Here is a 12,834-nt window from a genome sequence, read left to right on the forward strand (position 1 = left end):
GGCTGGTTTTGTGGCACAAATATAACGGTGTACAGAAAGAGTTGAGAGCGCGAGCAACACATTGCGAGCGAGCGCAAATGCAAAACCTGAGTGCGAGGGGCTGCTATTGTGTGTGTGTGTGTATAATAGCAAACACTGAAATACATCTTTTGCACGCAGCAATGAATTTTGTTCACTCAAATTTTGCTTTTCTTCACTCAAAATAAATTTCTCCTCAAAATGCAACACTTGCACCTGCAAATTGTTTTACGTGCGCTCAGAATAGTGGGACAAAAATAACGCCATACTTAAAAAGTATGAAATAATCTGTGATACCTTTTGAGAATATCTAAACCATAAGACCAATGTAGGCTGAACCAAAGTTAAAGACATGAAGAACAGAACTACACATAATTATAAATCAGACAAACAAGAACAAAGTCCATGGCTCAGTCCCACAACGGAAAACTGGGAATTATTTTAAAGCATTTTGTTTGAAGTGAACAAAGCCTTGAAAACTGCTTCAGTACATTCAGTTTAGTAGCTACTAGTGCTGTCAGCGCTGAGTCTGCCTTGAAAAACAGACACAGTCTAAACATTAATGAGCAACAATGTTTCCCTGCTTCCTCATTCTTATTCTGTCCTCCTCCCTTCAGGAGAAAGCAGCTCAGTCCTTCAGTCCTTGTTTCCTCCTATCAACACCAGCACTACGTTAAGGAGGGTTAAATGACAAACAGCCAAACAGGAAGCCACAATTAGTACAATGTTAATGTACATTATTACATGTGTCCACAGGGTGTGACCAGCACAGCTTAGAGCACAAGAGTGATCTAACTCAGTGTGTGTGACCCTGATCCAGATCCCTCATTACCTACCTACAGCTGTGGTCTTCACACTGGTTCAAGTGGTATGGCACAGGAAAACAGCACAGGGCTCACCTCCCCTCAAACACATACACACAGGCTTTTCTGCACATGCACACTCAGGAGCGCCCAACACAAGCTGCTGAAACATGCTGTCACAGCAAATAGGCAGCGAGGGAGTGTAGCAGCAACCTGACAGTACACTGGTGGGGATGGGGAGCCAGCAGCGGTGACGACTCCACACATGAACTCAGCAAAAACACAAATGACACAGAAACATCTTTGCAGAAAAGCTTCCTGACCGACACGTCTAAACTAGTTCTGCATGTGTTACACGGACAGGATAAACTCCTGGTTACCTCAAACTGCTTCTCAAGTCCAACCATAAAATCCCCTCATACACCAAAAAGATTCAGTTAAGGTGCTTTCTTACTGAAATCCACCCATATGGAAAAGAAATAGTAAAAACTTATAAAAGACTTGCATCAGATGTGGCCTACTTCATATAGTGAATCATATAAGCCTTATATGATTTACTCATGAAAGTGGCCATTTTCTCATTACTTTCATATATTGTTTTAGTAAGTATCCAAAACATACAAGTTTCATTTATATAATTATTCAAGGGATCTTATATCTGTTTTCACTCTTGTATGCTTTTCATACAAGTTTCACACAAGACAGATACAAACTTTATATGATTTATATATATCTTTTCCGTATAGGCATGCTTGCCATATCATGCTCAATTCTTCAAGAACCAGCTGATGATCACCCTTAAGAAGTTTAATATAGAGTGTTTGATGTTCAGAGCCCTGCACCTGCAGACTTACATGAAGGCCCAAAATCCACAGAAATGAAATATCAGCCAGAACATTAAATGTTGCAGTCTGGCAGGGCACACACACTCAACCCAGGAAGGTGTTCATGGTGTCTGGCAGCAGGTATACTGGGACTGGGGATATATGGACTGGGTTGGCTCTACACACCAATCCACTGCCACCAGCTTGGACTGAGATCTAGGGTCAACACCACTGCTGCACAACATGTTCCTGTTATACTCCCATCAGAGTGTATACAAGAACCAGAACGCACACACACGGGTGTCAATGCACTGAAACACACATGCATGGACTGAGATGGACACGTTCATTTTATTGCTACAGTAATCGCACACGTGTAGGATGGAACTGCAGGGGCAACAACAACAATGACAGGAGAGGTGCAAAACAGGTCAACACACCTGATTATTGAGACAGAGCGCACACATCAGCTGTGGAAACAAAGAAAATGAACGCGTGGATATTAGAGCTGTCAGCGTTAAGATGTTAATGCAGCATCAGGATTAACGTGATTCGAATCTTTAACCCATCTGCAGCGCAGCACGGACAAACTTCGGCCAGACTGTCTGAAATGTGTTGACAGAGTCATTGCAGGGATTTTGAGTCACTCTGCGCTCCAGACGGGTTACATGTGCTACACATTTGAATTGTGATGACACGTTAACGCTGACAGCCCTACTGGATATCTATGTGTCCAGGTGTCACGTGGACACATACGTGTCCAAGGACATCCACTCTCACTTGGTCTCACAGAATGAAAGCAGAGCAGGTTTACTCACTGTCTTCTCCGGGGCAGAGCATTCCCGGCTGCTCTGGAATACTGGGGAATACTGGAAAAACAGGAAAGGAAAGCAGACATTTGTTGTTGTCCTCATACCAAGCAGCACAGTTTGTTTTGTCAATGTCATTACTTCTATTTGAAGAAAAGACAAATAAACATTTGAGGACCAAACCACTAAATGAAAACTAAATAACAGTGTGAAAGGTCAATGAGCAGAACTTGTCTGTTTACACACACCTATAGAGTCAAACAGCGTTCCTCCTGAGTGAGATGGTTTCCACCCAGAGTGGACGGGTTCATACACAGTGCTTCCTGCTGAGCTCTGAGCGCAGGCTTTTATACAAAGGTTCACCCAGTCATACCTTTTCTAACATTCATACTCCTTTGGATGCAGACACTTGGGGTTTGAATCTTGCCCAAGGGTTTTTGGCAGCCGGGTGTCGACTCTACCTTCTGAGCTACAGCCACCCCGTTAATACAGTTTTTAAAAAAGCAGTGCGGCATGCATTAAAGTAATATTTAAGTAATCTTATCTGATATCAGTATACAGTATGGACCGGTAAGCTTACACTGGCAATGTTATTTCAGTCAGTCTTAACTCAGAGGCCTGAGACCTGAATACTTATGCATGATGCATGTGTCAGAAGAAACAGGAACAAACAAAGTTCAAGCTGTTTTATAGACCCTAAAGGAACTCAGCTGAAATTAAACTCGGGGCTAACTCCATGGCTAATGGTGACTGGCCAGCAGCCCAGCCTTGGACCAACACCGTGCTTAAGCACCTCCTACCAGAACAAACCATAGAAACATTGACTCACATTAACTCATAAAAGCAAAAAGAAGATACTATAATTATCATTTTAAAAATCATGGTAATTAGTAAATATATAAAATATCCAACCACTTAAAAATACACACTACCGCTCAAAAGTTTAAGAAAACCCAACATTTTCCAGTTTTTTATTGAAAATGATACAGTTTAATGTCTCATTGTTAGCACAAATAAGTAATTGGAAAGAAATCATGGAATCAGTTTATAGACCAAACTGTATTCTAACCTTTGACCCATCAGAGTCGCCTCCTTTGGCAGATATAGCAGCTGAACACAGCCGTGGCTTCTTTCTACAAAAGAAATCAAATATTCTCCCATATCTGTAGCAGAAGTTCCCATAAACGTGGACCTTGTAGGTTGCTTTGCTTTCACTCTTCTGTCCAGTTCAAACCAGCTCGATGGGGTTTAAGTCTGGAGACTGTGCTGGACACTCCATGTTTTCAAGCTCACCACCTTGTTCTTTGTTCCTGAGGTAGTTCTGGCACAGCTTGGATCTATGTTTTGGGTCTTTATGTTGCTGTAGGATGAAGCCCTGACCAACTAGGCTCATACCAGAGGGTCCTGCATGGTGCTGCACAACGCTGTGGTACGCGTTTTGGTTCAGGGAGCCTCTCACTCTGTACAAGTCACCGACCCTGGATCCAGCAAACAGCCCCAGACCATCACACTTCCTCCTCCATGTTTGACAGTCGATACCACACACTGTGGAACCATCATTTACCTACTCGACCACAAAGATCCTGTGTGATGAACACAAGATTTCAAATGTGATCCATCAGTCCATAATACCTTCTTCCAGTCTTCAGTAGTCCAATGGTGGCGTTTCACGGCCCAGCCAAGCCTCTTTGTCTTATTCTGATGTCTGACTTTTTTGCTGCAACTCTTCCTGTCAAACCTGCAGCTCAAAGTCTTCTCTTCACAGTTGAAACTGAGACTTTCTTACTACGACCACTGTAAAGCTGCTTAAAACTGTTGTCCTGTGAGTCGCCTATCCAACTCTCAGAAACTTGTCCTCTGATTGAGTCGTGTCTTTGGGTCTGCAGACCTCTTCCTGTCACAGTTTGTTTCTGAGCCTTTGGATGCTGAAGGAAACTGTACTCACTGACACCTTGACTTTCTTTGCAGTTTCTCTGTAGGACAGACCGACATTTATATGATGGTCTGTCTCTCTTCCATTGTTAATCACCTTTTTCTCCCCATTCTTGTACCATCACACTACTTTCTGCAGTACAACACTGTTCAACGGATGCTGACGAGCTTATGGTACCACAGTGTGGCAGTTCACCCTTTGTACCATTTTAAACTATTCACTGGACTTGAACGACTTGAATTGCAATAAATAACTGGAAAAATTGGGGTGTTGTAAACCTTTGACCGGTAGTGTATTCCTGGAAATATGCATGCAGATCCTCTTTAATGAAAAGTTTTCCCAAACTCACCATGCAACAGTAATCCAGACCTTTTGGTTCGACTGTAAATCCGTAGCGCCTCCTCTAGCTCCATCTGAGAGGAGATGGTACACGGGTCCCCTACACAGACAAACACATGCATGCAATCTTATCAATATAATCTTCTGATCAGGACTACAGACTGTTCAAGGTTTAACGGTCCAATTCAGTTTAAGTTCTCAGGAGTTTTTACTTTTGACTGGGGCTGCAACCATCGATTAGAGTAATAGTAATATGTAATAGAGTAATCTAGCCTTAATTTATCAAGTAAACTGAATTTCCCAGAGGAACCCACCTGAAGGATTAATAAAGTTTCATCTAACCTAAGTAATTGGATACAATACTTTTATTACTGAGCAATAATAAATATTCAAAAGAGAAAAAACCCACAGATCCTTCATAGGTTTCCATTTTAGAAAATATAACAACACAATAACAACATCCTTCATCTGTGGAAACAAACCGAACGCTTTAATTGTATTAATGGATCGTCTGCATGAGGCCGATTTTACATGTGTGTGTGTCTGTGTGCTTGTGTCTGTCTGTCTGTGTCTGCAGGTGTCTGTCTGTGTGTTTGTGTCTATGTGTGTGTGTCTGTCTGTGTGTGTCTGTCTGTGTGTTTGTGTGTGTGTCTGTGTGTGTGTGTCTGTCTGTGTGTTTGTGTGTCTGTCTGTGTGTGTGTGTCTGTCTGTGTGTGTGCGTGCGTGTGTCTGTCTGTGTGTGTGTGTGTGCGTGTGTCTGTGTGTGCGTGCGTGTGTGCAGTGGCGGTCCTAGCCTGTTTGGCGCCCTGGGCGAAGACTCCCTCATTCAAATCATGAATACATAATGGGCTTGGATTTACAACATTATGAATGAAATGTGTTCTATTTGGAAGCAGCAGGGCCCCCCTCCCCTTCCCACGGGTTGTGTGTGAGACATTAAATCATCAAAATATAAAATATAAATTTTAAATTGTTAGTGATCCCTTTGCCTCGAGTTCTAAAGTGTGTATTTATTTTCTTACTCTTCTTATATTTATTGTTTGTTTACTTGCACTGCTGTAACTGGAGCCTCGTCGTCTCGTCTCTCTATATACTGCACTGTATGTAGCAGAGATGACAATAAAGTTTACTTTGAATTCAGCAGCGAGCAGGCGCACCGAGGAAAAACATCGGTGCAAATTATAAGTCTGTATCATAATGTCTGGTGTTTTCGTGTTTGTTGGTTTGTTTTTATTTTCTTTCATTTTGCGAGCTGGTTATTAGATGCTACTCCAGCCAGCCAGAGAATCCTTGCCACCCCTCCCTCTCCTCCCTGTGCCGCCAGCAGCAGGTGCACCTCGCAAACGGAGGGCGCCCTTACTCCCAGCAAATGGGCGATAGAAAACCGATCGGTGCCTATGCCATTCCGAATATGCGCTGGCATGACGTCGCACAGCATGAGTACGAGCAACTTTTTAAATTTTATTTATTTATTTTTTATGCCGCCCCCCACCATGATGCCACCCCGGGCAACCGCCCGTGTAGCCCGTATCTAAAACCGCTACTGCGTGTGTGTGTGTCTGTCTGTGTCTATCTGTGTGTGTGTGTCTGTGTGTCTGCAGATGTCTGTGTGTGTCTGTGTGTCTGCAGGTGTCTGTGTGTCCGTGTGTGTCTGTAGGTGTGTGTGTTGCAGTGAAGGTTAACCTCTGCAGGAACAGCGCTGCACTGTTTACTCGACCTGAGGTCACCGGCTCTGTAACGGCTCCGCCTCTTTGCTCTTCACTGTGTATAGCTGGACTCCATGTTAAACTACATCATCATCATCACTGCTGCTGTTGTGTGATCAGTGTTTTGGTTGAAAAACCTGCAAGTCTATGTTGAGTCACAAATGTGGGCGAAACACACGTCAACATGGTGACAGCTGAGCGCTACAGAGCGTGTTTTTATAATCACGTTATTCAAATTACTCAAAGGGTGCAGCCCTGTTCCTATAGTGGCCAAAGATCTAGACAGTACTGAAAGCGCTTCACTTCTTCACATTTTTAATGCTACAGCCATATTCCAAAGTGGATTCAATTCATTTTTCACCTCAACATTCAACATATCCCAATATGATGACAATTTAAAAAAAAATTCGCTTCAAATTCTTGCAAACTTATTTTACAAATGATTAAAAATGAAAAACAAAAATATTACAGTTACATTAAAACATGTTCATTTTAGACGTACTGAAAGGTTGTTACATCCTGTCTCATCTGTGAAGCGCTTCTACAACTTGACTGGAGTCCAGTGGTTAACTCTGCTTGTCCCCATATTCAACCATCCATCATCCAGCACGATGTGCCAGGACCTGTCTGTACACCTCTGAGTTATATCAAGCAAAAGAAACATTTGTGCAGCCAATATCCACAAAGGCAACAAGTTTGTAACAACAAAGGACTGTTCCCAGACCACCCCACCCATCTGAGTGATCTGGGTAGAAGGCCTTACTCAAGGAGCGGACTAAAACCCAGACGATCACTCTGACAGAGCTCCAGAGAGGAGAAGCTTCTCTGCAGCACTCCACCAATCAGGCCTGTTTGTTCGAGCGGCCAAGAAAAAGGTTCAGCAACATCACATGTGCTCTGGAGCCACATTGTGATGTTGCCCAGCCAGAGCCCAGACTCGATGTGAAGATGGCATAAAATGCTGCCCGTCCCCCGTGATGGAGTCTGAGAGGACAAAGAAGGACGCGAAACAGCCAGGCTTACAGTGTCATACCCAGTCCTCAGACTGTAAGTGCTGCCAGAGGTGCTCCAAAGCAAACACTGTGACTATCCATGTACATGATGTGTTTTTATTTGTGATACGTTTTCTTTGTTATTATGGGATGTGCTGTGTGCAGAACATTAAGGAGAAAAATAAAGTCTCATTTCCAAGGATAAACATGGAAAAACAAAAGTCACGGGTCTTTGTTTCTATCACTTTTTTATCTTGACAATATTAGACAGCATCTCTTTGAATTACTGTGGTGTGTTTGGTAACAATACTAATGATCAGTCACTGTGACTGTGAGTATTTCCATTGTAGTCGAGGCTTAGTGGACTTGGAACACAATAACAACATTTATTTGGTTTATTCATCATAAACTGTGTGACAAACGTTGGATCCATTTTCCTGACACAGCTTTGAGGGAAATGTGCAGACAGTGAAGTTACGATAACACAGGAACTTGTAGAAAGTCCACTTGCTCCTCACTGTGTCGCTTCTGTGCACAGTCTGCATTGTTAGTCTGCGTCTTTGGACAGCCTTTTACATGGTGTGTGACATTTATGTATCAGTTGATGCTAGCATGACATAACTACTTAATACTACCAACAACAACTCAGGTACTGTCCAGGAGCTGCAGGATACTGTCACATCATCAAAGTGAACCTCCTGTGTCTCAAAGCCTATTTGCATTGGATGATGTGTTTTTGCCTCAAGTGGTGACACAAGTTTAATGTTTCCACCTATCGCAGGAACAGTTTTCATGTAGAATTTTGCCAACCATGGTGCTTTAATGGAGGTTATTGAAACAGCTGACCTTCTCTGTCTCTCTCTACAATACATACAGACATTCTTATAGGACACTTCACTGTCTAAGCTAACACAGCACAGACATGCTTCGCCCTGCACTGCTTTATTCTCTGTTACGTGACATTCATCACTGATTGTGTTTTCACATACAAATGCTGCTCTCAATGCAACAAGTGCCACACCACACTCAGATGTGACACACACACAATCCAGAGAGTCTCTGCTGTGAGGGTACCCTGCTACATGGGGCACTTATCAGACAAACCGGTTGGGTGCAGGGTATTTTTTAAAAATATGAAACTGATGTGCACTGGAATCATTAATACTTATCTGTTTATCAGTTGGTTTTGATTGATAAGCAGCTTGTATTTTTTACAGGAGACGACCACAAAGCCAAAACTGACCAGGAAACCAGGCAAAGTGAATGGCAACAATGCAGGCTAAACATGTGTCAGGTGGGGGAATGTTAAGAGACGCCTCAGAGTCAAGGGTGTGAAGAGAGGCTGGGAAGTTGTTCCAGAATTTTAGAGCTAAGGACAGGAATGTACAATTCCCTATAGTTTTCACTGGAAGTCTAAGAATCTGGCTTGGAAAATAGAGGTGGAGTAGTTTGAAAATATAGGTGGGGTCTCATCTCCTACAGCCATGAAACCAAAAGTAAAGTGAAATCTGACAGGAAGCCTGTGACTGTGAGGCACACCCACCTTCATCATCGATCCATTTGAGTGTGATGGGCTGCTGGCTGGCAACACTGCACATGGTTTTCACCTCCTCACACAGTTCCACAAAGGTTACTGTTGCAGCCAAGTCTGTGATTAAAATGTCCCTGAAAGTACACAAACACACAGACGTCAGGACCCAGTCGCTCTGTCGCCTCTGCAGACATTCCTCTTTGGCCCAATCAGCTGTTATCCTTTAAAGCAGGGGCTGGAACTGTCATCTCATTGGAGGGCCGCTTTAGTGTTCAAGTAGTACAAAACAAAGAAACAATTAAACACCCACAAATATTAGTGAAAATGTAGTGTTTTATACAATATTTAAATTTAAACAAAGACAAAACTGCAAACGTGAGCGCAGATGTCACTGAACTGTCCGATAAACACACTGCTCTTTCAGGACAGACACGTGTTCGTATTTAACAAAATAAAACACAGACATAAGTGTGCACATATGTGTGTGTCACTGCACTAACACAGCCTCAGTGTGTGCTCCCTGCTCATGTCACCTTCATATTCAATCACTTTTGGCTTTTTAAAGAACTTATTTTAACATTCAACAACAAACAAAAAGTCGCTTCAAGGGACAAACTGCATTAGATTATATTCTGTCAATATACAGGCCGCAAGTGGCCCCCGGGCCACGAGTTTGACACCCCTGTTTTAGGGTATTTACACTGGGAGAAGTCTGACAGAGAGAAAGATGTTGGCTGGCCTCTGCAGCGGAGTTAATAATTCACTGTGGGCCCAGGTCTGTGGGCTCAGGACTGTGGGCCCGGGTCTGTGGGCCCGGGTCTGTGGGCCCGGGTCTGTGGGCCCGGGACTGTGGGCTCGGGACTGTGGGCCCGGGTCTGTGGGCTCGGGTCTGTGGGCTCGGGTCTGTCTTAACGGTGCACCAACTGACACAATCACACTAAGTGTTACAGGTGTGAAATGAACCACCCACTCAATCCACTCACAGCTGAGAAAGATAAGCACCAAGATTCTCTTTCTTAACTGTTTTCAGACTGTACTGAACAATATCTGTTACCTTTAGGCATTAAGTAAAGTGCTGCCTTAATCTGGACCACCTCCTTATTCCAGGCAGTTTTTACTAGAGCCCAAACACTTGGTGTCTGGTTGATGATTTCTTGCTGTAACACTGCTTCTTGGCAGAAATCGTACACCAGTGGAGTTCCCTGTTAAATGGAGCTGCTTGTAGGGAAATGTTGAGCAGCAGAGTGGAGCAGGTGGATTGTGCCCACAGAAAACTTGCCAAATGTTCTCTGCCAATGCCAAGATTAACAAAAAGGAAATACTCAACCCAACAGGTCCCTTCTTTCTGTGCTAAGGTTATATAAATCCACAGAGCGATGGATGACATGTACGAGCCAATAAGCATGGCTGAATCTGTCGGCCTGAAAATGAAAGCACTGATTTCATATCAGCACTGACCTCACAGCCCTTATCAGCTGTCAGCATTAAATAAGGGTGCGTATGTTGAGTGTCAACATCGGCCTCACTGCTGTGCTGCTGACTAGGGCTGCCACAAACAATTATTTTGATAGTCGACTAGTCACCGATTATTTTTGCGATTAGTCGACTAATCAGATCATGCATCCATTGGACGTAAAACGTACAGCTTATTGCACCAGCATGCATCTGCTCTTATATAACTATCATTAGCTTACAGCTTGAAGTGTTTAAGGTATGTGCTAACTAAAAATAAAGACAAGATGAGAGTTTATTAAAGTTTAATGAAATCTGCAGATTGTTTCGGTGGAGTTTAATAAACTCAGTCTCATCTGCTCCTTGCTATCTAAAATATAACGGGACACCGGAGTATATTCTCGAGCATCTCACACTTCTGATAATCAGTCGTCTGCTTGACGTTTATTCAGCTGTGTAAAAACTATAACTTTATTTCTCAGCCAAAACAATTTACTCAGGAACAAATAAAATACTAAAAAAAAAAAGCCAAACAATAACATTTTTAAGTTATCTAAGTGACTTATATTACATGTTTAACCTGAGTAGCGAAAGACAGCGGTGGCTTTGAAAACGATTTGCCGGGAGTCCGGTGTTCTCACGGGCTCTAGTGAGCCTAGCCCCCGGCTAGCTATCGAGCTGGTGGGTAACAGACGTCTCCGAAAACGTCGGCGCGCTTTTGAAAATATGTGGTGTCTTGATAAACTGAGCAGATATTTGAGGTTTACACAGATAAATTCTCGCCTGAAAATATGTTAAACGTTTATTTTGTGACCCAGAAAGAATAATAAGAGTAACATTAAAACTAACTAGCTGCCGCCATTGTTGGCAACTGCGCTGGGCCGTGCTATGAATTCTGGGACAGAGCTTCTTCTTCTTCAGGGTTTAACGGCAGCTGGCATCCTTGTACATGCAGTGCTGCCATCTTCTGTTTCAGTCCATTATTACACTCTTAAATGCTACTACTTATTCCTGCGTCTTTTGGGCTCTTACAAAGCTTCAAACGACGCGTCGACTATTAAATCAGTCGTCGACGATTTTAATAGTCGACGTAATCGTGACTAGTCGACTAATCGTGGCAGCCCTACTGATGACTGGAGCAAAGTCTGCAGCCTGCACATACCACACTGTTAGAATAAACCTTGAGTTAGTCAGCTGTGCGTTAGAGCTGTGTGAGCAGGTGCTGCACTGACAGCTCCCAGGCAGTCTGTCGGACAGGTTTCTGGGTGTGTGTGCACAACAGTTTATGGCCAGTGTTTGTTGGACTCTGACGAGGTGGGGCACAGACAGCTTGCTTCCCAGCAGGCATTGCTCCACGCAGCCGGCCAACACACAGGTCAGCGTGGAATTACATCACACATACACACATTGTTTATCATGCTAGCTCATATTTATCCAGAAGCTCTTTGGCTTTAAACAGCTCTCATTAAATGTGTTTAATGTCGTTTAAACGGTGCCACAGTTTTGGGTGTGAATGTATTACTGTCATCCAACATCACACTGAACAGTTTACAATGCATCTCTCTTTTTACCAGAAAATCTGAAATTATTACATATTTTAATTCAACTAATGTGGATTCAAAGCAGCCAGGAGTGAAATCCTGAGAGGCAGTCATCATCAGCAGTCAGCACACAGTCTGGTCGGTCTAATAAACACGAGCACCTGATGCAGTCTGGAGTCAATTGTCAAAAAATGAATAAATAAAAAACACTTAAAAATCTGATCCTCAGATATTAATTGACTCTAAAATCAACAGACAATTCAGATATTTCTGTGCTAACATAAACCTGACAAGGGGAACAAGGTAAGATTAGTGGTTTAACTAGCACCAGTTACCCGACAGCCACATTTGGATGTGTTATCACTAACACTGTGGGGTAGTGGACTGTAGTGGGAGAAAAGAGGAATAATTATTGCAGGCTGTGGCAGAGCGGGTTACAGATGGGCAGCTCAGCGGCTGTAGATGTACTGAGCAGAGTGTGCAGAGCTAACGTGAGCTCTAACCTGGGTGCAAAGAGCTACAGACGGAGGCAGAGCAGTGGGAACTGTGAGGCAGAACATTTAACTTTAAATACATTAAAAATTACTGACAGGCGGAGCCCACAGAGAGAGCACCTCTAACAAAGTGTTTCTCTTTTTGTTGTTCATGATCCAGGACCAGTGAGTGCTGTGTTACACATCTGTATTTATCCACATCTGTACAGCTTCCATCATGACCTGCTGCTGTAATCATTTCATTATGAAGTTACTATTACATTACTTCTGTTGTTGCAGGATGAGATTAAGGTTTCCCCATGGTACACATATACTCAACTGAAAGGAACGTTTACTCAAATATAACCTCTAACACTGCCTTCCATTACACATGATATTGGTAGAGTTATTAA

The 12,834-nt window shown here is 43.0% G+C and overlaps 1 protein-coding gene across 3 annotated transcripts in view; it reads right to left on the minus strand.

Annotated features, from left to right (window-relative positions):
• prkcz (protein kinase C, zeta) overlaps window positions 1–12,834 on the minus strand; it is a 102,647-nt gene that overhangs the window by 84,391 nt on the left and 5,422 nt on the right. For all 3 annotated transcript variants that reach the window (XR_015717055.1, XM_087834475.1, XM_087834474.1), the window contains exons 2-4: window positions 8,968–9,089; window positions 4,737–4,826; window positions 2,464–2,514 (exon numbers count right to left, since the gene is read on the minus strand). Coding sequence is in view for 2 of the 3 variants with exons in the window: in XM_087834475.1 (XP_087690601.1) it covers window positions 2,464–2,514; window positions 4,737–4,826; window positions 8,968–9,089 (263 nt within the window). In the remaining variant the exon portion in view is untranslated. The remainder of the gene's footprint in view (window positions 1–2,463; window positions 2,515–4,736; window positions 4,827–8,967; window positions 9,090–12,834) is intronic.

This window comes from Neolamprologus brichardi, chromosome 20, assembly GCF_056152115.1.
Source record: "Neolamprologus brichardi isolate AB-2024 chromosome 20, ASM5615211v1, whole genome shotgun sequence".
Taxonomy (NCBI): domain Eukaryota; kingdom Metazoa; phylum Chordata; class Actinopteri; order Cichliformes; family Cichlidae; genus Neolamprologus; species Neolamprologus brichardi.